This window comes from Macrotis lagotis, chromosome 3, assembly GCF_037893015.1.
Source record: "Macrotis lagotis isolate mMagLag1 chromosome 3, bilby.v1.9.chrom.fasta, whole genome shotgun sequence".
Classification (NCBI taxonomy): Eukaryota; Metazoa; Chordata; class Mammalia; order Peramelemorphia; family Peramelidae; genus Macrotis; species Macrotis lagotis.
The window spans coordinates 84,265,040-84,288,337 of NC_133660.1; the positions used below are offsets into that span (position 1 = coordinate 84,265,040).

Sequence of the window (23,298 nt, forward strand, 5' to 3'; positions counted from 1 at the left end):
CTTAGAGGAATATGATTTCAAGTTACACAATTGGACCAGACCACTTCGCTCCATTACTGGCACTAAACCCCTGCAAAAGCATTTACACAAAACAGAAACCCTTTCTTCTCAATCAAAGAGAGCTATGTGTGCACTTCACAGGTCCAAGGAAACACAGCTAGTAAGGTTCGACTTTCTGAGATCCCATTTGAACTCAGGTCCTTCTGACTCTAGGACTGTTGCTAGAACCAACTCAAGGCTAGCTTCCCTAACTTAAATTAACCCTCTCGCTTAATCCTGCTTGCCTCCTCTCCAGGGACCATCATCAGTCCTCCTGATTTATATCTGGTCGTTGGTCTCAGATGGCTCTGGAGGAGAAAGTGAGGTTGGCAACTGAGTACAATTCTTGTGCTTGTCAGGACATCACCTCTCTGATGTCATGATCTTCCAGAACAAAGGACAAATAACAACTTCACTGGCCAAGGAGAAGAAAAATGACCAGTTTAGTTGCCTGCTTCTACCAGAGGAGCAGTGGAAGTGGAAATTCACCAAACAGGACCCCCTTCTGGGAAGAAGAGAACTGCAGGAGTGCCCTAAAGTGCCCGGGGCGCCCTTTTGCCCTCCTTTTTACTGGTGATGGTTATCAATGGCTATCAAGCCACAGAAGGAAAAGCCTCCAGTCTCTCTCTCTCTCTCTCTCTCTCTCTCTCTCTCTCTCTCTCTCTCTCTCTCTCTCTCTCTCTCTCACACACACACACACACACACACACACATTACACAAACACACACTCCTCCTCCTCCTCCTCCCCCTCCTCCTCCTCCTCCTGCTTCTTGTCCTCAGCCAGGTTTTCTGCTGTCAAGCCTGCAGAGAGCTGGGCAGAGTTAGTCAGAGGAGAGAGCAGCGCAGGACTGGCCGGGAACAAAGCAGGAGGCGGGGAGGGCACTGACTGGAGTTGCTTAGTGAGCCCCAGCGCGCTCTAGGGCAGGTGACACAGATGCAGATTTCTCGGGGCCGGGGGTTTGACAGCTTCATCCCCGCCCACTGGCTCTAGGACCGGATAAAAAGCTCTGTAAACACAGAGAGGGGGAAGAAGGTCGGAGCTAGCCCACCCGGCACACACTCTCTCCGCCTCTGCAGGGAAGCCCGGCACCATGCACGTGAATGGCAAAGTGGCGCTGGTGACGGGGGCAGCGCAGGGCATAGGGAAAGCCTTCGTGGAGGAGCTACTGCACAAAGGTGCCAAGGTGAGCGGGACAAGAAGGGACAAGAGGGGAGGGCATGATGGAGAAAATGAGGGTCCGGCGGACTGAGGGGGCAGCAGGGGAAACTGGAAGGGCCAGGGGCCGGGCAAGGTAGGGAAGGAGCTGGGGAAACTGAAGGTCCAAGAAACAGTGGAGAGACAAGGCATAGCCTTTTTGGGGCCTCACGGACAAGCAGCACCACCACACACTGCCTCCCCTCTCTTCTTGCCACACCAATAACAAGAAAGAGATAGTCTTTGCCCAAACATTTTGCAAACTTAAAAAGCGCCCCATCGATGGGCATTTATTAGTCTCAGGTAGGAGGAGTTCACTTGCTTTGGGCTGGAAGCTTTAGTGTTTAGTAGGGGCAGAGAGTTTGTGATCACTCTCCAGAATGGAACTACAGTTATGCCCTTGACACCTCGCCTTCTGCTCTATCTGCTCGCTTCCTAAACGGTGCCTCCCCCGTCCACTCCCGCAGCCTCCCCCCCCACCCCATCCCATACACACTTTCTCTGTTCTCAACAGGTAGCCCTGGTGGATCTCAATCTGGAAGCAGGGGAAAAATGTAAAACTGCCCTAGACGCGCTGTTCGACCCCCAAAAGACGCTGTTTCTACAATGTGATGTAGCAGATCAGGAACAACTGAGAGGTAAAGAGACGCGGGGTGTGTGTATGGTGGTGGGGGGGGGAGGGTGTAGCGCGGAGGGGAATGAATCTGTCAACAAGAAAAGCAATCATAATCAGCCGCAATCTGGAACCAGTTTGGTGTTAGGGAGCCAACTTGTGTGCAATTTAGCAGCCTCCTGGAGTTCAGCCCACTGTTGCTCGCCAGCAGATACAGCTTAGGAACTCGAGTCTCTCCCAGCCAGGAAGTTCTGATCAATAGTTGTATTATTTAGGAAACGCAAAGAACATGGACAAATCCTTCTTCCGTATTTTAGAAATTTATGTCTTACAGAATTTTGTGCGTTTGTTTTTAATGTTCAGTAGTCTAAAGAACTGAAATTTCAGGCGGTACTTTTTAAGTTAGAGGACTCTAGAGGGAAATGTCAAACTAATTCTCAGGGAAAACTCCAAAACCCATGGCAGAAGTAAGGTAAGATGCAAACGTTGATCCGGCCCCACTCCCACCACCCCGGCCTTCCCCTTAGATTTTAGAAAATGAGTTCCAAGGACCGTTGTCAGTTACGTGCAAGGTGCCTTAAACCAGATGTTCTCTCTTTCCCTGTTGCAGTTAAATCATTTGTCTTTAGTGCAAACTCAGGGCCGGGGAAAAAAAAAATGTTTTTTTCTCCATCAGGCTTTCCTCAAAGCTTTCCTGTTTCCATCAGCTCAACTTAAAATAGGTCAATCCATTTGTGAAGTCAATAGAAATAATGGACTGACTACACCAAGCAGATGTGAACACTTGGGAAGCCTATTAATTGGTGGCAAGTTATAAGCCAATAGGTAGAAATGATACTGTATATATTTGTCCTCATGTGAGGGAGAGGAAGGGTGATGGATAGCAGCTCAAAACTTAGCCATTCGGGCCTATTCCTTCATTTTACAGATGAAGAATTCAGGGTCCAGCAGTTGAGTAACTTACTAGGATCACACAGGTGATTTACCCAGGGTCACAGATGTTCTCAGGCTAGATCTGACATTAAAAATCTATCAGATTTTAAATATGTATATGTGATTTGTATGTAAATCATATAATCATGTATGATTTTTAAAAGTTCAGAATATAGATACTATCTTCTCTTACTGATTAAAACCTAATACATTTTGGAAATAACTTAGACCAACTTTTAAAAATAGAATTTAACTCATCATAAGCAGCTAAGAACAAATTTTGACTATGTAAAGCAACTTTGAGTACTCTTAAGGAGAAGGGGCGGTGCTTTTTCCCATGAGGAAGTCTATACTTAACACAATGGAAAGTAAGCACGTGCAGCTTGTTATCCCAAGCAGTTTTATGGGTCACAAATAGCAACTTTGAGGATGACTTACATAAACCTCCAACCAGGCTAGTCATCTCCATCATTCCTCTCTGCTGCTGACATTTTTATGGCACTTTACAATTCGAGAGAGATGCCTTTGAAGCATGCTTTTAGAAGGGCCCTTACCTGCTTAAAATCATCTTACTCACGGGCATCTTTTTTATCCAAGTTAAAACATTCTGCTATTTAAGAGAAGAGTTATGTTTACCAAGCTAGGACATTAGGAAAGAGTCAGTCATCTATATACATAACCATCCAGGGGACTAAAAGGAAGTGGCATAGAGATAAGTTTCTAATGGAGATGAGTTTAGGATCTAGTGCCCTATCCAGGAGATTTGTGAAGAGACCCCACAAGACATTAAGACTTGGTTAAAGGGAATAGATTTCTTATCAAAAAGGCTAAAGAGATTCTCACAAAGAAGAATTTGTAAAATAAACTTTATTTGCCTTAAGGTAGAAACATCAATTGAAGTTCCATCATAGGTAGTGACAGAGAAGAGAAGGTTTATTACTAAGGTGCCATTTGTAACAAGATTCTGTCATGGGAAGCAACATGTTCTGTGTTTTATTCTCTTTGCTGTTGTCAAAATTCTGGGCTAGGTTGGTCAGTTGTCACACAATTTAACAATAGAAAATGTTCCATTCTGTTAAGAAAGAATAAGAAAAGCTTGTGATATAAATGGAAGTGTTCACATGCTAAGGGGAAGTGGTTTTAAAGAAGTCTTGGAGTTGTAGTCTAAAAATGTTAACAAGTTACAAAATAAGGAACTAGTGATTCAATTGGGGATGGGGGGGGGCGGGCTGCTTAGAGGAATGAGATGAATGTATAAGTTGAAAACAAGACAATCCTCTGAGGCGTCATAGCATTGCGTGATGCTGACTTACTCAGAACCCTGATAAGCAATGGGCTTCTCAATATACTCACATACAGTATACAGTCAAGCATTGTGGTTAATAGGCAACCATTTAACCTGACTTTAGAATGCATATACAGTCTTGAAGTTTTTGTTGTAATTATGGTTTATCTGAACCATTAGTTAAATTTAGTTATCAGTCCCAGAGCACAGGTGTTGAGTAGAGGAGGTGGCCAGTTTGTAATGCTAAGTAGAAGAGGGCAGTTATCCTGGCTGTGGGTAAGCTACATGGAAAATATTTGAGATTTGAGGATACATCAACCTTTTATCTTTACCTAAGAAAAACATTTCATGAGTTTGTTTCTCGTTGCTTCCCCACCCCCAGCCCCAAAATGATCCCTGGAAAAGTATAATCATGTAGGGACTTGATGTTGTCCAGGACAGTTTGTAAAGTGGCTACTTCTAACTTCATTAAAACCGTACAGATTTAAAACAGAAGAGGACTACAGAAATTATTTAGAAAAATAAATTAAAAAATGAAACCCAAAGTTGTGATTTGTCCAAAGTTGTGAAGCTAGTGAGTGGCCAAGAATCTGCATCTGGAATCTAGCTCCCTTGCTGCCCTTCTGTAGAATTATAGATTCAAAGTTCCAGAGTTAGATGGAGCCTCAGAGGTCCTTTAATCTAAGCCCAAGAGCACAGAGAATCAGGGGCAGGATTCAAGCTTGGGCCCTATAATAATCAAATTCTTTCAATATCATTTCCATTTTTTCTAGCTCTGTCTGCCTCAGTTTCTTTATTTGTAGAATGAGGTTAATAATAGCATCTACCTCCCAGTGTTTTTGTGGGATTAAAATGAGATAATATTTATAAAGTGTTTTGACAAGTCTGAAGTACTTTATAAATGGTAGCCATTGCTTGGCAATCAATAATATATCAAATATTCCTTACTGTGTACCACGTTTGAATCAGAAAATAAGAGAATTATATCAGGGTGAGATAATGTGAGAGAGAAGAGCTCTGCAAAATTTAAAAAGCTTTTGGGGGCAGCTAGGTGGCACAGTGGATAGGACACCCTCTCTGGATTGAGGAGGACCTGAGTTTAAATTTGATCTCAGACAGTTAATAATAATTACCTAGGTATTTGACCTTAATTTTATTGCCTTGCAAAAATAAACAAAAAAGTTAACATGTATACTGCTATTATTAGTGCTCTCAAGTACTAGAAAGAGCTAAATAAATGACTTTTCCTTATTCCTTGCAATTGTTTGTAGGTCTCTTCTTCCAATCAATCAATTTTCCCTCACTCTCAAGAGTGCTAACACTTTGAGGACTTGGGGCTTTTGTCTTTGTATCCCCAAGACTTAGCCAGGTCCTTGGTTCATATTACATTTAATAAGTATTAGAATTAACTTGAAATGTGATCTATCTCTTATTTTGCCACTGGCCAAAGTTTTTTTCTGGGATTATAGATTATGGGGTTGGTTGATTTTCAGTAGGAAAGGGAAAGTTTTAGGATTTGAATGTTAGTTCAAAGAAATAATTTTATTACTCTTTAGATCACTGCGGTGAGTGAGGATAGGGAGGGCAGTGTTGAAATTTTTTGTGGTTACAACAGTCTGTTTGATTTGTTAAAATTAATAGTAATCATATTTGTCCTCTGGAAGATTAAGGCATCTGCAAAGATGGTTATATGGTTTCAATCAACAACATAATACTTAATTGTTCCTATGAACTGCCTCCTCTATCTTTCCTAAACATTTTTGATACAGGTCACTGACACTAGGTAGGAGGAAGGAAATATCAACTCTCAAATGAACAGTAATTAAATTCTAGACTCAAAAGCTGTCTGAGAATACCTGTTCTGACTGTTTACTAATATAGGTAGACATTATCAAAATGTCAATTTGATTGCAACAGTTTTTGACTTGAATTACACAGTAATTATTTTTGTTATTGTCATACTTGATAAACAATGTTCTTCAGCTTGATAGTAAACTTAATTACACAATAATAGGTTCATATTGTTCTAACCAAAGGGTACAGGGATCTTAGTAATTAATTCTTTGCAGCTGTAGGAAGTTGTTGGAAAGCATAAGCAGGCTATTAGTTGCATTCATCCTTTTTCTAGAATCCAGTATGCTGTGACAGAACCTGGAAAATAATTTTTGCTAAAGTTGATCTGAAAATGCATTTAATAAGAAATATTTGGCATAGAAGACAAGATGGTAGCTGAAATATATTTTATTTTTTATCCTTGAAATTAGATACTTTTCGAAAAACAGTTCAACATTTTGGAAGATTGGATATTTTGGTCAATAATGCTGGAGTAAATAATGAAAAACACTGGGAAAAAACTGTCCAGATTAATTTGGTAAGTTTTATCTGAGTCTTCTACTTATCTTTAGAGTATGTTTAGTAAACTATGTAGTGGGGGGGATGTGTTTAGTCTATTTTTGCAAGTGCTTTCATTCAAATGAGCACATGAACTATGAATACAATAGTACATGTCTTGGGAAAAAAGGGGGAAGTTAAGAATGCTAGAGAGAGGTATTTTTCTTTGAAAAACAGGAAGGTATTCTGAGCACTTAACCAGACTATCTTAAAATACTAAAAGGAATACATATTTTAAAAGATCATTTTTCTTAAATCATATTTTTAAAAGTGATAATAACAAAGGAAAACAAAGGGAAACATTTGAATGAGGTCCAGGCACACACAGTAGCAAGCAAGGTTAAGCTGAAGTTGGACTTTGGGATTTTGATATGAAAGTGCTTTGTTGTGAGTTTTGCTTTTTCCATTATGATTTTGTAATTCCCATTATATAAAGTTTTCTTGAATTTGGAGTGAGAGTATCTGGGTTCAATTCTGACTTTTGATCCTTTGGATAGATTACTTTCCTTCTTAGCTTCAGTTTCTTTATCTGTATGAATGAGGGTATTAGACCAAGTGACCCTAAAGTTCCCTTCAAAATATTATGATCCCTGAAGTTCTTCTGTTGACTTTATATAGTTTGCATGCCTATCTTTTATAAATAGACTTATCAAAGGACATTAGATATTTTTGAAACTGTGCCCAGACTTATTCTGTGAGAGATATTATCCTGCTCTGCTTCAGCCACACCTTTTTAGGTGTGGTCACACAGTTTGACTGGAGAACCCCCTCCTCCCCCCATGTGTCTTTGCCTAGCATAGCTGACTCTAGAACAGGCATGTCCAACCTTCAATCTGAGGGTCCATTCAAAAGAGCCCATGTTGCATTAGTTGATGTGCTTATTGGTGCTGTGGGCTGCTTGCATTCATTTATGGATATTGAATTCTGTATGGGGGGGTTGTTGGGCAATACAAACCTAGAAGAGCTAAAAGATTGGACATCCCTATAAATCTAGAATAACACCAATACCAATAAGGGCATGACCCACAAGAATTTGACTCATCACATATAGACAAATCAGCTTCAAACAGAAGAAAGTTCATTGTTTTTTCTCTTTCCCCTTGTCTCCACCTGTCAAAATGGAAACTGGGTGAATAAGGTACAATTACCACTGGATATCAAATGAAGTATTATTCTGCTAACAAAGGGTCCACCCACTGGATCCTAAGAGTTTTTGATCCCTTTTATTAACCTTTACTGAATGGGCTCCAGAACTTCCACTTTTTCTAAAAGTCTCACTTTCTTATTGAAACCTTTCTCAAGGTGTGTTAAAATTTATTTTGTATCTAAGATAAAAACCAGATAGGGATAAATGGAATTTATGACACAATTAACCAAGCTATTACTCCCTCTTTGTGAGGAAATCAACAACTGTTCTCAGACTGTTGTTATTTTTAGCATATAATCTTCACTTCCCAAGCAGTAAACCCTCCAAATGTAGCCTTGAAAAGAAAATCTCACAAGTCTAGATTATATCCTTAAAATGTTGCTTCTCCTTTCCTTGGTAATGGGTGAGATTCTGTCTCCTCTGGGAAGGCAGCAAGCACAAATCATTTGTTTGTCTCTACAATGTACTTGCAAATTATATAAGCCTTGGGAACACTCTGGTCAGAGTTCAGCATAAGTTTTTGAACTCTGGACCAATGCTTATGTATAATAAAGAAATCTAGATTTTACTTCCTAGATATCTAAACATTGATAGTATGGACTAGCATCGGTACCTATCAATGAACATGATGGATATTTCTGTAAACAAGTGATACTCTGAGCACATCAAATTGTTTTATGAATTTTGTATTTAATTTAATTGATGCCTATGAGCAAAATAAAAAGATATTTAAATTTCATATAGGTATAGAAACTGGACCTGTCATTTCATTGTTATGAGGAAATGTCACTTTATAAGACATTACCTTATCTGCAATTTATAGTCTTAGTATTATCTAAAGTGAAGTTAAGTGACTTGCCTAGGATCTCATAGTTCCCTGGGTGTTCACAAGAAGGTCTGACTCAAATCTTTTAGGTTTTGAATGCAACTTTCTATCTACTAAGCTTCCTATTTAAGCTTAAACAAGTGATATAGTATGATTTTTGTTAGGCTACTCACTTAAAGCTGATCTTGACAATACAATGACATTTGTCCAATATCTGTCATTATTAGAGATTTCAGCCATTTGGAGAATTTAGATATATAATTCCTATTTAAGAAGGATAGGAACATTTCAAACATATATAAATATATGAAAGATTTAGTACTTGATACAGATTTCCATTATATTAAAGTATATAGATTTATCCTCCTCTTGTCCTTTTTGGCCTAGGATTTTAGTTTACCCTTTCTTTCATCATAGTTTTACCCTATACATGTCAACAAAGAACAGTTGGTTCAAAGAGTTGATAATGAGGAGAACAGTCTTTTTATTTCCAAAGCCTAATCCTGATTGCCGCAAAGTGAATGTAAATAGTAATTGTTTGTTTCATACAGAAACCATGAGGTCTTTCCCTTCCAGATTATTTTTTTTGACTAGGTAAAACAGAACATTTCTCAGTTAAACTGAGACCTGTTAAAGACCTTACTTTAAAAAGGTCAAGATCTCCCACTGCATCCAGGGCCATTTCCAGTCATCCTGATCTATATCTTGCTACAGGACCAAGATGGTTCCAGTGGTGGTGACATTACAGAGCCCCCTATCCCCCACTTAAATCCAATTTACTTGCATGTCATGACATTACTTCTCTGATGTCATGGTCCTCTTTGAGAAGAAAGGTCAAGCAACAATAGATATTTAGGACAACTTGAATGAAATCGTCCCTGTGCTTCAAAAATGCTTTCCTTCTCTGTGATGCCAGAAAACCTTTAATTGGACAAACTCTTGTGATCCACAGTATAAAATGAGAGAGGCAGAGAAGGCTTACCTAGCAACTATCCCCTGGCAGAGAGGGAGGTCACATACGGAGCAGCTTCATCTTACAATATAAATGAGGGATGTCAGATTCTTTCCTGTGAATAAGTTTTAATAGAGGAGAGAGTGAGAAAGTACTATGGCATTAAAGGATAGAGGAAGTGGAAAAGTGAGGATAGAAAACCTTGATCCCAGTTAGCATGTACCACAACTCTAAATGAGCAGGAACTTCATCATTCTCACAACCCTCTTGGTTTTGCAAATTTGTGTAGCTCAGTTTTCTTTTCCTGACAGTCAACCAAGGAAATATCTTTTACAGTAAAAAAATAGTAAAAACAAACCCTCTAACTAAATAAGGACATTGCAGAATATGAATGAGATTTCTGGACTGAATATTTTAGGTAAATGTGTAAATAATTAGCAGTTCTATCTGGAGTCACTGAGATCAAATTTCTCCTCATTTCTTTTACTTTCTGCTTGCTATTTAACCCCTAGAGTTGTGGAGATGATCATATGAGATAAGAATACATAGTAATTTAAGGTGCTGTACTCTTCCCCCAAGCACCCTCCCCCTTGTTAAAATCTAATCTTAGGATTCCTCATTCACCAAAAAATATAAATGACTGGTTCTATCTTAAAGTATGGTTGTCTCCTAAGGTACTTTAACTGATAAAAAAAAACTGAAGCTAAAAATGAAGAGGAGCTCTAGTAGCAGAATTTCAGACATTCACTAGACCCTCTAGAAACCCCTTAGAAGGTGGTGGTTTGTCTCTTTGTCTTTCAGGCTGACCTGATTCTGGCTTAGCCAAGTTGAAATGGTACAGAGTCTGGACCAGAAAGAACACTGAATAAGGAGCCCTAGGTTCCATTTCAGTCTTGCCCTTAACTGGCTAGGGGACTTAGAGGCACAAGCCATAAACTCAGGGCAAGTCATTGAACCTCAAAAAAAGCAGAGTACAGAAGCATTAGAAAGAATCTAAGCAGCCTCCCTCCAGTCCAGTTCATATTATAATATATAATTTCTTTTACAACACACATAAAGGGTTATTGTTGATCAGTCTCACCATCATGTCTGATACTTCATGACTCCATTTAAAGTTTTCTTGGCAAAGATACTAGAGTGGTTTGCCATTTCCTTTACCAGCTCACTTCATAGATGAGGAAACTGAGGTAAAGAGTGATGCAGGTGAAGAGTGGTAAATGAGAAAGACTCACCACTCAGTTACAAGGCACATATAAGTTTTATTACAGAGGTAGAAGGGCTCTCTATTCTTAGGGGATAAGCAGCTAGCAGGATAAAAAGACTAAGACATCCAGGGAAATGAGTATGGTGTTTATGCTAAAGGAATGGGGGTTGGCATAGGTGAAGTTTAAAAGATTACATTAGGATGTTCAGAGGTAACCATGGCTCATTTGGGGTATCAGCTAGTTTTCTCATTGGGCTCTAGCTTCTATTACCCTGTCCTTGTAGGATTCTCCCAGCGGCAGGGCCAGATGTCCTTGTCTAATTGGCAAGACACAGGGTATCCGGGATATGATACGGAAGGAGAATTTTCTCAGGAATGGTAGTAAGCTTTTCCCAGGGATGGTGTAACAATTTTTTCTGTGACCTAATTTTACACAAGGTCAGCATAGAAAGGCACAAAATTTAACTGTTTGGTTTCTAACTATTTCCATGGCATAGGCAGGGTTAAATAATTTGCTGAGGGTTGCACAGATACTGAGAATTTGAGGCTGAATTTGACCTCAGGTTTTTCCTGACTCCTGAGTCTAGCATTTTAGCTACTGAACTGCCTCCTCATAAGAGGTCATTTAAACTCAAGTTTTTCCTTATTCCAGGCTCAGCATTCTAGCCACTGAATTGCCTCCTCATAAGGGGTCATATAGCCTCTATTTGGACATCCTCAATCGAGGACACTCCTGAAGCAGCCCATTTTACTTCTGAATAGCCCTCGTTGTTAGGAAGCTTTTCTTGGCATCAGATCTAAAACCTCTCTGACCCTCAGTTTCCTCCTCTGTAAAGTGAAAGGAGTGGATTCTATAACTTCTAAGATCTCTTCAAATTCTAGTGTTATATGAGCAGTTCTGTCAGCCAAGGTGAGAGCAGAGAGACTAGAAGAAGTCTTTGAAAGGGTGTTGCTAAATTTGCAAAACGTTCTTTCCTGGCCACCCCCTTTCAATTTTGTAGTAAACTTTAGGACTGTAACAAGTGCCAGGAAATGGTGGTGACTAAAACAATAAAGCAATTAATGCTTTTTCTATATGGGTCTGGTTTTGCTTGTTTTTTGCTTATGTAATTATTTCTATAGTGAAGGTAAAACAGATTTTTTTTTCACCAACCATAAAAAATGTCACATTTTCCCACATGACATGACCAATTATGTAAACTTCAGCCTCTCAGTTTAGTAAATCATGGTTGTTAAAGAGATTCATTTCTATCTTTTTCTCAAATGGAGTCTCTTTATAGTGACCCTAATATTAATTCACATAATCCTTGTACATTACCTCTCCACTGATAAAGAGCACACAAAGTTTCATGATTTGCTATTGCCAAAAGCACATTTGTTGCCTGGTGGCCAACCTGCTAGCAATGAGAATCTCTGATCCTTGGCCAAGAGTCTGTCACAGACTCGTTTCTTAGATTCTTTCCAACTTATTGGGGCTTGTCAGAGCTTGAGATCCATTGGTATAGCCTCAAAGAACTCGGGGTCATCACTAAGGTGAGGCACAAGAAGAACATCTCACTGTGGGGCTCAGAAATGTGGACTCAAGTGTGACTGGTACTTTTATTTGGCATTCCCTTCAGGCTCCTCCCAGTCTTCTCATGAGCAGTTAATAACTGGATTGGACTCTTTCCTTTGCTGTTCCCATTTCCTGGGTGTTGCCTGCTTCTCTTGGTTGGATGGTCTAAGTGGGAGGGCTGAAAAACATTCTCTACCCAAACTGAACTCATTCATGATTTATAGAGAACTATTGAAAACAGTTGGTGGCCCTAAATTTCTAAAACACTTTTAAATCTTATGTGAGGGAGTAGCTAGAAAATAGCTGTGACCACAGAGACAGTCATGTTGCTAGCCAGGAGGAATAGGAAGAGGGGGATTACACAGAGGGATAGTACATCTGGCCAGGATGGCCATATCAGGAAAAAATAGTGGGTTACCACAAAGGAGGATAGCTAGGTGGCATAGTGGATGAAGTGTCTAGCTTGAAATTAGGAAGACTCATCTTCTTGAGTTCAAATCTGGCTTCAGATATTTACTAACTATGTGACCCCGGGCAAGTTACTTGACTTTGTTTGTCTCAGTTTCCTCATTTGTAAAAATAGCTGAAGAAGGAAATGTCAAATACTCCAGTACCTGTGCCAAGGAAACCCTATCATAAATAATTAGATATAAATAATAACAACTCAACAACAACAAATAAGGAACCAATGCCTTTTAAGCTTTCTTAGAATGAATCAATAAATATCTTAGTTTCTATGATGGAGTTTCATGTAGTTAACTTTCACTCTTAGCATGATAGATTTGCAAATGTGTATATGAAAATTAGATTACAATTTCCTAATTTTAATAAACTATCCACTCATTTTTTGTTTGTTTGCTTTCCCTTGCTCAGCATGAGCTAGTTCTCTTGGGATTGACAGCCTTCTATTCAGAACTTTTCTGCTGTTGTCCTGAAGTTAAGCCCAGTCTGAGTAGAAAATCATTTAAAGCAGTTGGTGGTCCTTGGTTTGAAAATCACTTTAAGCCTGAAATGACAGTATACCAAAACAATAATATTAGAGGTGGAAGAGATAGTCAGGCTGCCAGCCCAAAACTCTCTGTGAAAACCATACAAATCTGTTCTAATGGTCTTAAAATATTCCTTTATGGTGACACTGAAGCTCTTTGGAAGGGGCTTTCCCCCACGCCCTTCCATAAGCTGGCAGAGGGAAGTTCAATGAAGATTACAGACAATAGGACAATAGCCCCTCTGGTAATATTTCTTTTTCTTCCCTAAAATAATAAGATATCATTAGCCCTTTTGTGTTACAAGGAAAGAAGCAGGCTGTATGAATGATGATGCCTTTAAAATGAATGAAGAACCAAATGGATTTATTTCTTGGTCAGTGAAATCAAGCCAATTCCATTCAGCAAACATATGGCCAAGTGAGCGTGGTGGGTCTGTACTTCTAAATTCTTGGATTCTTTTTTTCCCTATTCTTTCTACTTTTTAAAAAAAGTCAGTAATTGAAATTTCAGCAGTTATTAAAAACCAGGAAAATATATTGGAAGTATTAATATTAAAAATATAGAAGTCAGAATATCATTATCTGCAGATGATAGCAGATCTAGAAAATCCAAATGCTTTAATCAAAAAGTTCATGGTGACAATGATTAGGTAAAAGCCAAATCAGAGAATTCAAAATTTACCCTTTTGGGGTGGCTAGGTTGCTCAGTAGATAGAGCATCAGTCATGGAGTCAGAAGTATCTGAGTTCAAATCTGGCCTCAGACACTTAATAAATACCTAGCTGTGTGACCTTGGGCAAGTCACTTAACCCCATTCCTTGCAAAAACCTAAAAAAACAAAACAAAACAAAATTTAACCTTTGGATACATTCTTCAGTCACTTACAAAAGTATATATGGAACTTAACAATATTGGAACTTTAGAAATATAACTTACACTTTCAAGAGCTTTGGAAAATTAGATGTTCAGAAAATGTCATTGATGGTAGTAACTCAAGACAACATGGCATAGTAGTCAGAGCTGACCCAGGTTTACTATAGAATCACCCATGACTTGGTATCCCTCATTCTCGCTGCCTCCCCGCTGCATAAGCCTCTAAAACTATAACCTGCAAAGCAGGAGGTTATCTGTTGTTCTAGAGTTTCTTCAGTGTGAAGTCCCCACAACAATAAAGTCACAGGTCTGAACCCAAAAGCAATGACTTTGCTAAGGACTGAACCTTAAAGTTCTGTGCATGTTTAAAGCCATATTTAGCATGGGACTGCTTTTATTTTGTTTTTTTTTTAATATTTCATCAAATATTTCCCATTCATATATAAAATTTTTTAGCCATTCATCTTTTACAACTTTGAGCCACAAGTTTTCTTTCACACCTCTCCCATCCATTGAGGTTAGCAATGTATCAGTTATACTTATAAAGTCATGCAAATACTGTGAGATTTAAATTTTAATATTACCAAATAGTTCTTTTGAAAATTTACCCAGCTTCCTGTGCTCAAACTTTAAATTTTCCTGTATGAAAAACTAATAACTTGACAGTGTTGACTTAGATTTCTGATTCTTTTATAACAGAAGATTCCTAACTTAGAATCCATTAACTTATTTTAAAACTTGGGACAACTATTTTTAAAATTAGCTTTAATTTTTTTATATGTTTTGTTTTTACCTTATAAACATATACAGGTTACCTCCTCTCATTCCTTCATTGGAAAAGAGAAATAGAAAAACAAATTTGTTGTAACAAATACACATAATCAAGGAAAACAAATTCCCTTCATGGGTAGATATAAAAAATACTGTTCTGTACCCTAATTCTGCCATAGCTCTATAACTGGCTTCCTATGTTATAAAAAGGAAAGCTTTTTACTTATACATTATCCTAAGAAATGGTTCAAAGACATCATCAGACTGCCAAAGAGTTCTATGATACCAAACAGGTTCAGAAACCACCCCTTCCCTCAGAGAATAGGAAGAGTCCTGTGCATTTCACCATCCTTAACACTTTGTCTCAAATTCAAAAGGAAATTGGCTTCTATGGGACCTTTCAAGAATAAGATTTTATAAGATAGCAGCTTTCTTCCAAGCCACATAAATTGAAGAGGATATAATTGTTTAGATTCCATGCCCATCCCCATTTAGAATCTCTGATGCCATTCTTTAGAGTCTACTCAGTTATATCTGTAGATGTTTTTTAGATATTTTAGTACCAGAGAAGTTTACAGTGATTAGGGACTAAATAAAATAACACTGAGCGATTGGCTATGTTCATGCCCTTCAAAATTGTCAGGAACTTCAGTGACATGAGAAAAAGAGGAAATAGAAAAAAGGATTGAGAGGTCTACAGAAATTAAATAGGATCTCAAATCTCCCTCTGTCCAACAAAGAAAGGCTTGTTGGTTTAAAAAAATAACAATCCTTGGTTGAATAAACACCTGCTCCATTCAGGAAAGAACCTCAATATGTTCTTTGTAAATAGGAAACTCTGGAATAGCAACGGAGATTTTCTGTATCCTCACTGACTATAGCCAATTGCCTCTCTACTTCCTCGCTAAAGCAAAGTTGTTTTTTTTTTATTTTTCTTAAGACCTTGCTGCTATAGGCAACCTTGACCAGACTGTACATAAGAATGAAAAAAAATTGTTTAGTTTTTGTAAAGTAACAGGATATGAGCTTTTTTTTACTCATAGATAATTTTAAAAGTTTGCTCAATCTATTCCTCTTTATGCCCACTGTTAGTACAGACTTTTGAGAGTCCGAAATTCACTCTCCTTTCCAGTTGCTTCTCTGTATGACTAGAATGGAAGAATCTGGGCTTGTGGATAATATTTATAACTATTATATTTTTACTTTCTGTCTTGCTTAATTTTATGATGGTATATAGGTATATTGTGCTGTACATGTTGCTGTTGGTGTACTTTCTATCATGTATGACTCTTCGTGATCCACATTTAATGTTTTCTTGGCAAAGACAATGGAGTGGTTTGCTATTTACTTCTCCATCTCTACCATGTTATTAATACCCATTTGAAACTATACACATTTAGAGGATAGATGCTGTCAGCTGCATGGCTATACCCAGCCCCAGGGGAAGTTAAGACTGTACTGTATTTGAGTAGCTCTGAATGCTGCCATATAACTGATCCATAGCCATCATTTCCTCCTTCCTTCTACACATAGACTTTTTCCAATGGCATCCATGCTTCTTTTACACAGTTGTTATACATTCATGTTGTTATTCTCAGCATAAATGATGAATGGCACCCAGGATCTTTATGGTGCAAAGGGCTCATCAGTGAAAAACAAATCTGCCTATTGGTCCTACTCTGCCATGGCTGGAGTGGCTTTTTATTACCCAGTCCCCTCCCAGTTCAGATAGAATAGATTTTACTTGATTTATGCTAAGACCAAAGACCTGCCCTTCTACCAGAATCTCTAAAGCAATAATCCAACAGAGGATATCTAGCTTCATACAGTTATAAAATTTAGAGACAGAGGGAATGATGATTTTAATTTTAATAATAAAATTACAAAAACTAGTATCTAGTACTCTAAAGTTTGTAAAGGGTTTTATATTTTTTTTATTTAATCCACATGTGAGGTAGGTACTAATATCCCAGTTTTACAAATGAGGAAACTGAGGCTAAGAAGTTAGGTGGCTTACCCAAGATCACAGAACTCACATGTGTCTGAGGCTTAGGATACTCTTGTATCCAAATGCAGTGCTCCATCTACTATGCCATTTAATTGCATAATATTTCCTCTGGAAACCCCAGAGGTCATCTAATTCTACAAATGTGGAAGTGGGAACTTGGGGACCCTGAGGAGCACTGAAATTAAATATCCTTCCCTGTGATTCTTTAAAATCCAGAGTCTCCTTCATCAAATTCTTTTTGGGCTATGCCAGTGTCCCTGGTCAGCCCCATGAAGGAGAGGGAAAACAAGGGTTCCCTGCTCCAAAGGAGCCAGTACACTAAGCCTTGTAGAGCTGGGTGCTTCTATGAAGTTCACCATTTTATGCTTATACCATGATGCTCTCTTGAGACCAGAAGGCAATGAGGTACAATGAAAAGCCTGACTCTTTTGAGGACTTGAGAATATTACACTAGGTGACCTCCAGCTCTGATTCTTTGATTGCTCAACTGTTCTAAATAAATTATACTTTAAATCAGTCAAATATGAGCTAGGAGCTAGGATGATTCTGAGGATTTCATTCAGTTAGATGGGTCAGGAACTGATCTGGGTGACTTGTAATCTATGTATTGGGAAGAAATGTAGCCAAGAAAATCACTCATAATTCAAGGCCACAGATAGGAATTGAGTACAGCAGGCCCTCTCAATTACTTAAAGTCAGATACTGGCATCTGGACTTAATTTTTAATACTGATAAAACTCATGGGAAGGATAGAAGAAAAGCACTAGAATTGTGATCTCATTGACAGGGAATTCTGAGTAAGAAAACTTCTACCAGTGAAAGCTGACACCACAGTGACTTAAAATCTTAAGGAAATGCCTACAGCAGCTACCAAACTCAAATTGAAGTGGATTCCTGAGGGCACATTTTACTTGGAAAAAACTTATAATTAATATTGTGTGTATATATATATATATATACATATATATATTGTATTATATTATATTTTTTGTTGTATTTTGTTAAACATTTTCCATTTGCATCTTAATCTTCCTGAGTCACATCAAGCTCCAAACAGTAAGAGGTTCAGTGATTTCTAAGGGTTTGAGTCTAGCTCTCTATCTACTCTGCTATTATATATCTGAAATGATCATCAAAAAATATTTTTTTCATCCCTCCAAAAAGTTATAAAGGAACCTTTAGGTCATCTTATCTCACCCAATAGGGTACTAGGTAGTGTAAGACATGTTGCTGAGTTCAAACCTGGCCTCAGAAAATTACTTGCTGAATGACCTGGGCAAGTCACTTAACCCTATTTACTCAATTTCCTTATCTATAAAATGAGCTGGAAAAGAAAATGGCAAGCTATTCCATTATCTTTGCCAAGAAGATGATCATTATGATCATATGAGTCAGACAATATAACAATTGCAACAAATCCAGTCCAATAATTTTACATATAAGAAAACTAAGAATGAGAGAAGATTTAACCAAGAGTAGAGTCTGAGTCATGAGCTGTCCTTTTTGATGCTCAGTTCAATGTTCTGTTTTGATCTGTCAGCATGTTAATAAAACAAAACAAAAGCCAATTCCATCCCTTTGTGAAAATTTGGACAAAGAGTCAACAAGTATTCTTTTCCATCTGCCATATTAAATTCAGATATGAAATTATTGCTATTAAGGGCTTTTAAGAAAAGGAAATAAAACAATATAGAACCCACACACATCTAATCAGAGAGACAGTTTGATGTAGTTACCAGAGAAGTGAAAATCCAACCCACCTACATAATGGAGTAGGCCAAATCACTTGTCAAGGAGCAATCCATCAGCAAAGGACTGGGACCATGAGTAGCCCTGTACTTCCAGCCTGGACAAGATGGAATAACCTGAATCATAATTATGAAATAATACCTAGAATATTCATTTAACTTATTGTATACAAAGGATAATTGTTCCCCATGAGAAGAACTATGAGATAGTAATAATAGAAAGTTTTACTAAGACCTAAATCAGGTCTTTTTGTCTTTCTGTCTATCTAACCCAGGGCAGGAGGGGTCACTCAAAGTCCCAATGCTCTGCTGAACAACACTGCATGTCTAAATTTGACCTGGTTCTTCCCTCTTTAAATCTCTGGTGGTTCAGGCTACCTCTGCCTCTAAACAGTCATTTAACTTTAGTCCTATTTCAGCTCAGAACTCCAAAGGTCAACTGATCCACTAGCTTTCTAGTAATAGGAACTATTGGTATGTTCTACTATGATCCAATCTTTAAAAACAAAACAAACAAAAACAAAGCCATCTTGGTTTCAGTTTCCTCATCTCTAAATTGAAGTTGTTTTCAATGACCCTTACTATCCCTTTCAGTTCTTTGTCCCACAAGTACCTTACCCAAGTGAACTTCCTCCCCAATAAAAGGAAATGAATTGATAAATAGCTTATTGATAATGCACTTTCCAATTTTGCTGAGCACTTTTCTTCATGGCCTTCTGAAGCAGATGGGTTTAGCAAGCTTTGATGATCTTTGTCCTTCATTCTCGAAGACCATGATATCAACAGAGGTAACGGAATTGTATTTGAGTGAGAAGGTGCTTTGTTAAGTCACCAGCCTCACTTTATTCTCCAGAGCCATCTGGGTCCAGTGACCAGATATGAATCAGGATGACTGGAGATGGCCCTGGATGTGAGGCAATCAGGGGTCAAGACTTACCCAAGTCACACAGTTAGTAAATGTCAAATGTCTGAGACTGGATTCAAACTCTTGTCTTCCTGACTCCAAGGCCAGTATTCTATCCACTGTGCCACCAAGCTGCTCATTACACAGAAATAGAGAAAATAATCATGTTCTGTGACTTCAGCTGGTAAGTCGTAGAATCAGTAGAACCCAAATCTTTTTCACTCCCACCCCATTTTCTTTTCTTCTTGTTTCCTCCATTGCGCCTTGCTACAGGGGAGCTACATAAGTTCTCTGAACATCTCTCGAGATAGGCTAGATATCTCCCTGAAGATACAATAGCATCCACTCTGTACACAGTCCAAAGAATTATCTAGAGCCTATATGAGGTCAGTGTGACCCATCAACTTCCAGGCAGTTCCAGGAAGAAAAATAGAGGTTAAAAATGGAATGAGAAGTTAAGAATGAGAAAACAGGGAACAGGAAAAATGAAGCAAAGGGTAATACATATCTGAATAAAAGCAGCATTTTCAAAAACTGGGAAGATAAGAAAAACTAAATAAATGGAGAAATAAGGTCATACAATTGGGGCACTATAAAAGAAAATACTTATTTAGTGTCTTGATTCTATAGGATAACCCAAAAGGGAAGTTGAAAGAAGAGATAAGGGAAATGACAAATTGGCAAATTATAGTGGTGGGTAAACTACTGTGCATAAGAAAATAGAGGCAGGGGTAGATATGTTGGAGCCTACTTGTATCAACCCAGGAGAGCAATTGTGAAATTTTCAGTGTGAACTTTTTTTACCTCAAGGAAATCTGTAAGCTCTATAAATCAAGGGTCCATTTATTATTTTGTTGATTATCTAGACTTAGGAAATGGATGGAGAAAATATTACTATTGCGCATTAAACTTAAAGGTGTCATTCATAATCCCCACTCCAGCCTTCTATTAAACATTTACTAACACATCTTTTCAGAGAGGTAAAGATCTTTAAGTTCAAAAGAATACAATTTAATTGAATAGAGATAGCTAGAGGTTGACATTAGGAGATAGATTTTAGCTCATTGAAGTAAATAGATTTCTTTACAATTTTATTTTTACTCTGGACTTAAAATACTTTCCCCTCTCCCTGAAGGAACATCTTCATAAACATTAAGAAGAAACTTTTTAACTTTAGGACTGTACAAAAATGAAATGAATAGAGTCAAGACAGCATATAGGGCTCTGTGCTCAATATCTTCAAGCAGAGATCGAAAGACCACATAGTAAGATGCTGGAGGGAGATACCTACTTCAGGCAAGATATGTTAGCAAGAATGGCACCTGAGGTTTCTCCTAAGACTGAATGTTAGGAATTCTATCAAGAATATTTATTTGTCTTGCGGTATCTGTGAGAGAATTGTTCACCATGGGCAAAACAATGAGAGAAAGAGAGGGATTATGATAGAGGGGAAAAAATGACAGAAAATATCTCAAACCAAATTTTAATGCTCTTCATGCAAGGCTTTGAAAACTCATTCACATCTAAAGTAGTCTCTGTGACACCAAAATAATAGGGTTAGATGATGAAGAAACTGAAAGTTGAAGAGGTTAAGTGATTTAATCATAATCACAGAGTTAGGATTTGAAACAGGCTTCTGTGATTCTGAGACCAAAATTTCATTCAGTTCTCCAGGAAAGTTTCCATTTGGTCAAATCATACGAAATCACTTTGAAATATCTTTGTTAATGATTGATTAGGCCGCAGCAGATAGAGCACCCATGCCTGAAGTCAGTTAGCCCTGATTTCAAATTTGGCCTCAGACACTTACTAGGAGAATGAATGGGCAATTCATTTCACTCAGTTTAATGCAGTTTCCTCATCTACAGAATGAGCTGGAGAAGGAAATGGCAGACTGCTGTAGTCTCTTGTCAAGAAAACTCCAAATGAGGTCACAAAGAGTCAGATACAACTCTTGTTATTTGAACAGTAAGAAAATGATTGTTTAGAGGCAGAGGTAGCCTGAAATAGAGGATAGAGAGATTTGGTCCTAAAAGCAGAAGACCTGGGTTCAAATCCCTCCTCTGACACATCTAGAACATATATACATATATATATATATGTATATGTATATATATATACACATATATGTGTATATATGTATATATGCCCACGTATTTGAAAATATGGAAATTGTCTGTCAATCAAGTTGTCAATCCATGAAAATAGTTGGAGGTAAGAAGAAAAGTGCTAATTCAATATAGTACCTAGATGTTGTTTGGGCATGCAGGAAATTTGGGCAGAAATTGGCAGGATATAACAGATTTTGGTAATTCTATCCTTCTATATATTTTTCCTTCCCTCTTATAAAAGCAATTAAGTTGTATGTTTTGGCATGGGATAGAGGAGAGAGGGATGGTCCTCTGGGTTTGCTCATTTACCTTACAGTTAGCTTAATGTCAAATTGACAAATCAACAGGACAATGATTTAAATTTGTGTTTCAAAACTCATACTGTGAAAGACAAGCCTCTCTGAGTGCTTGTTTGGGAAACCCTAAAAAGTTTTAAAACAATAACTGTGTCAGAGAGGAAAGCAAATACTCACCTCTTTAGACTCATTAAAGATCATTTTCCTCTCTATTCAGAACTTGAAAGTCAGATAAATATAAGTATGTATCATGAAATCTCAAACATGTTTTTGTCTCCCAAAACTGAATCACAATTGTGAGGAAATCCCAAACAGAAGGAGGAGATAATTATATTTTAGGCATAAATTTTACTTCACAAATTGTTTATGGCTTTGCTGAAATCTTAAATTCTAGCCACAGAGCAAGAAGAGTACAGTGACCTGGACTTGAGCAAGTAAATCGATAGATGGTTCCTGGTCTATAGATACAGAACTCAGGCATAATGGAACTGAAGAAGTTGTCAGGAGGCAGAAACATAATGATATTAGAATATGGATACAGAATGACAAGAGGTAACAGCAAAATTTAGAAAAGAAAGATATGAGGTCATTTGATAATTCTTGATCTGTGGGTTCTCTGGGTTTTTGAAATAATTGGTCTACTCCCTGCAAGATTAGGAAAACACAATAATATTTCCAGTGAAAACAAGTATTTTAAAACAAATATTTATGTATTTATATATATGTATATATGAAATATATTTTATGCAGTAGTTTGGAGTCAAAAGTCCTGAATTCAAATCCCAAGTCTGCTATCTTGGCTAAACTACTTACCCTCATTTTCTTATTCTTCTGCAAAATAAATGTTGACTTGGATGATGATAATAACTAGCATTTTTGTGGTGTTTTAGGGCCTGCAAAATACTTTACAAATAATATTCATTTTACTAAATTAAAAAACCTGTGAAAAATATCAGAGAGTCTTTTTTACATCCATCAGACTAAGTTTTATAGTAGCATGGTAGTACTGTAATTATTTGGTACACTTAAAGTTCAGCTTTAGAAATGATTGATTTTTTTTTGCTTCAGTGAATGTTCAAAGACATTTTGAAATATGAAAGTGCTTTATCTACTTCACCAACCCTGCCAAAACAGAAACTGGCAAAATCCACATACACATAAATTTCTCCTTTTTTCTATTAGGTTTCTGTGATTAGTGGAACATATCTTGGGCTGGACTACATGAGTAAACTAAATGGAGGTGCTGGAGGAGTCATTATCAACATGTCATCTCTGGCAGGTAAGAAAAACCATAAAAGGAAATAGAAAGACATTTTTTCTTCCTGGCTATTATATTAAAGTGTATTTTATTTTCAAACCATTCACCTGTGCCTTCTTTTATTTGCATTTCCAAAAGACAGACATCCATTTGAAAAGGAACCACAAAAATGTGTATTTTCTTAATGGTCTTGTGTATTG

At 37.7% G+C, this 23,298-nt stretch overlaps 1 protein-coding gene across 1 annotated transcript in view; it reads left to right on the top strand.

Moving 5' to 3' along the window:
• Positions 1-845: 845 nt before the first annotated feature.
• HPGD (15-hydroxyprostaglandin dehydrogenase) overlaps positions 846-23,298 on the top strand; it is a 52,599-nt gene continuing 30,146 nt past the window's right edge. Inside the window, exons 1-4 of the mRNA XM_074228943.1 lie at positions 846-1,224; positions 1,750-1,873; positions 6,331-6,437; positions 23,023-23,119. Of these exons, the coding sequence (XP_074085044.1) occupies positions 1,132-1,224; positions 1,750-1,873; positions 6,331-6,437; positions 23,023-23,119 (421 nt within the window). The 5' untranslated portion in view covers positions 846-1,131. The remainder of the gene's footprint in view (positions 1,225-1,749; positions 1,874-6,330; positions 6,438-23,022; positions 23,120-23,298) is intronic.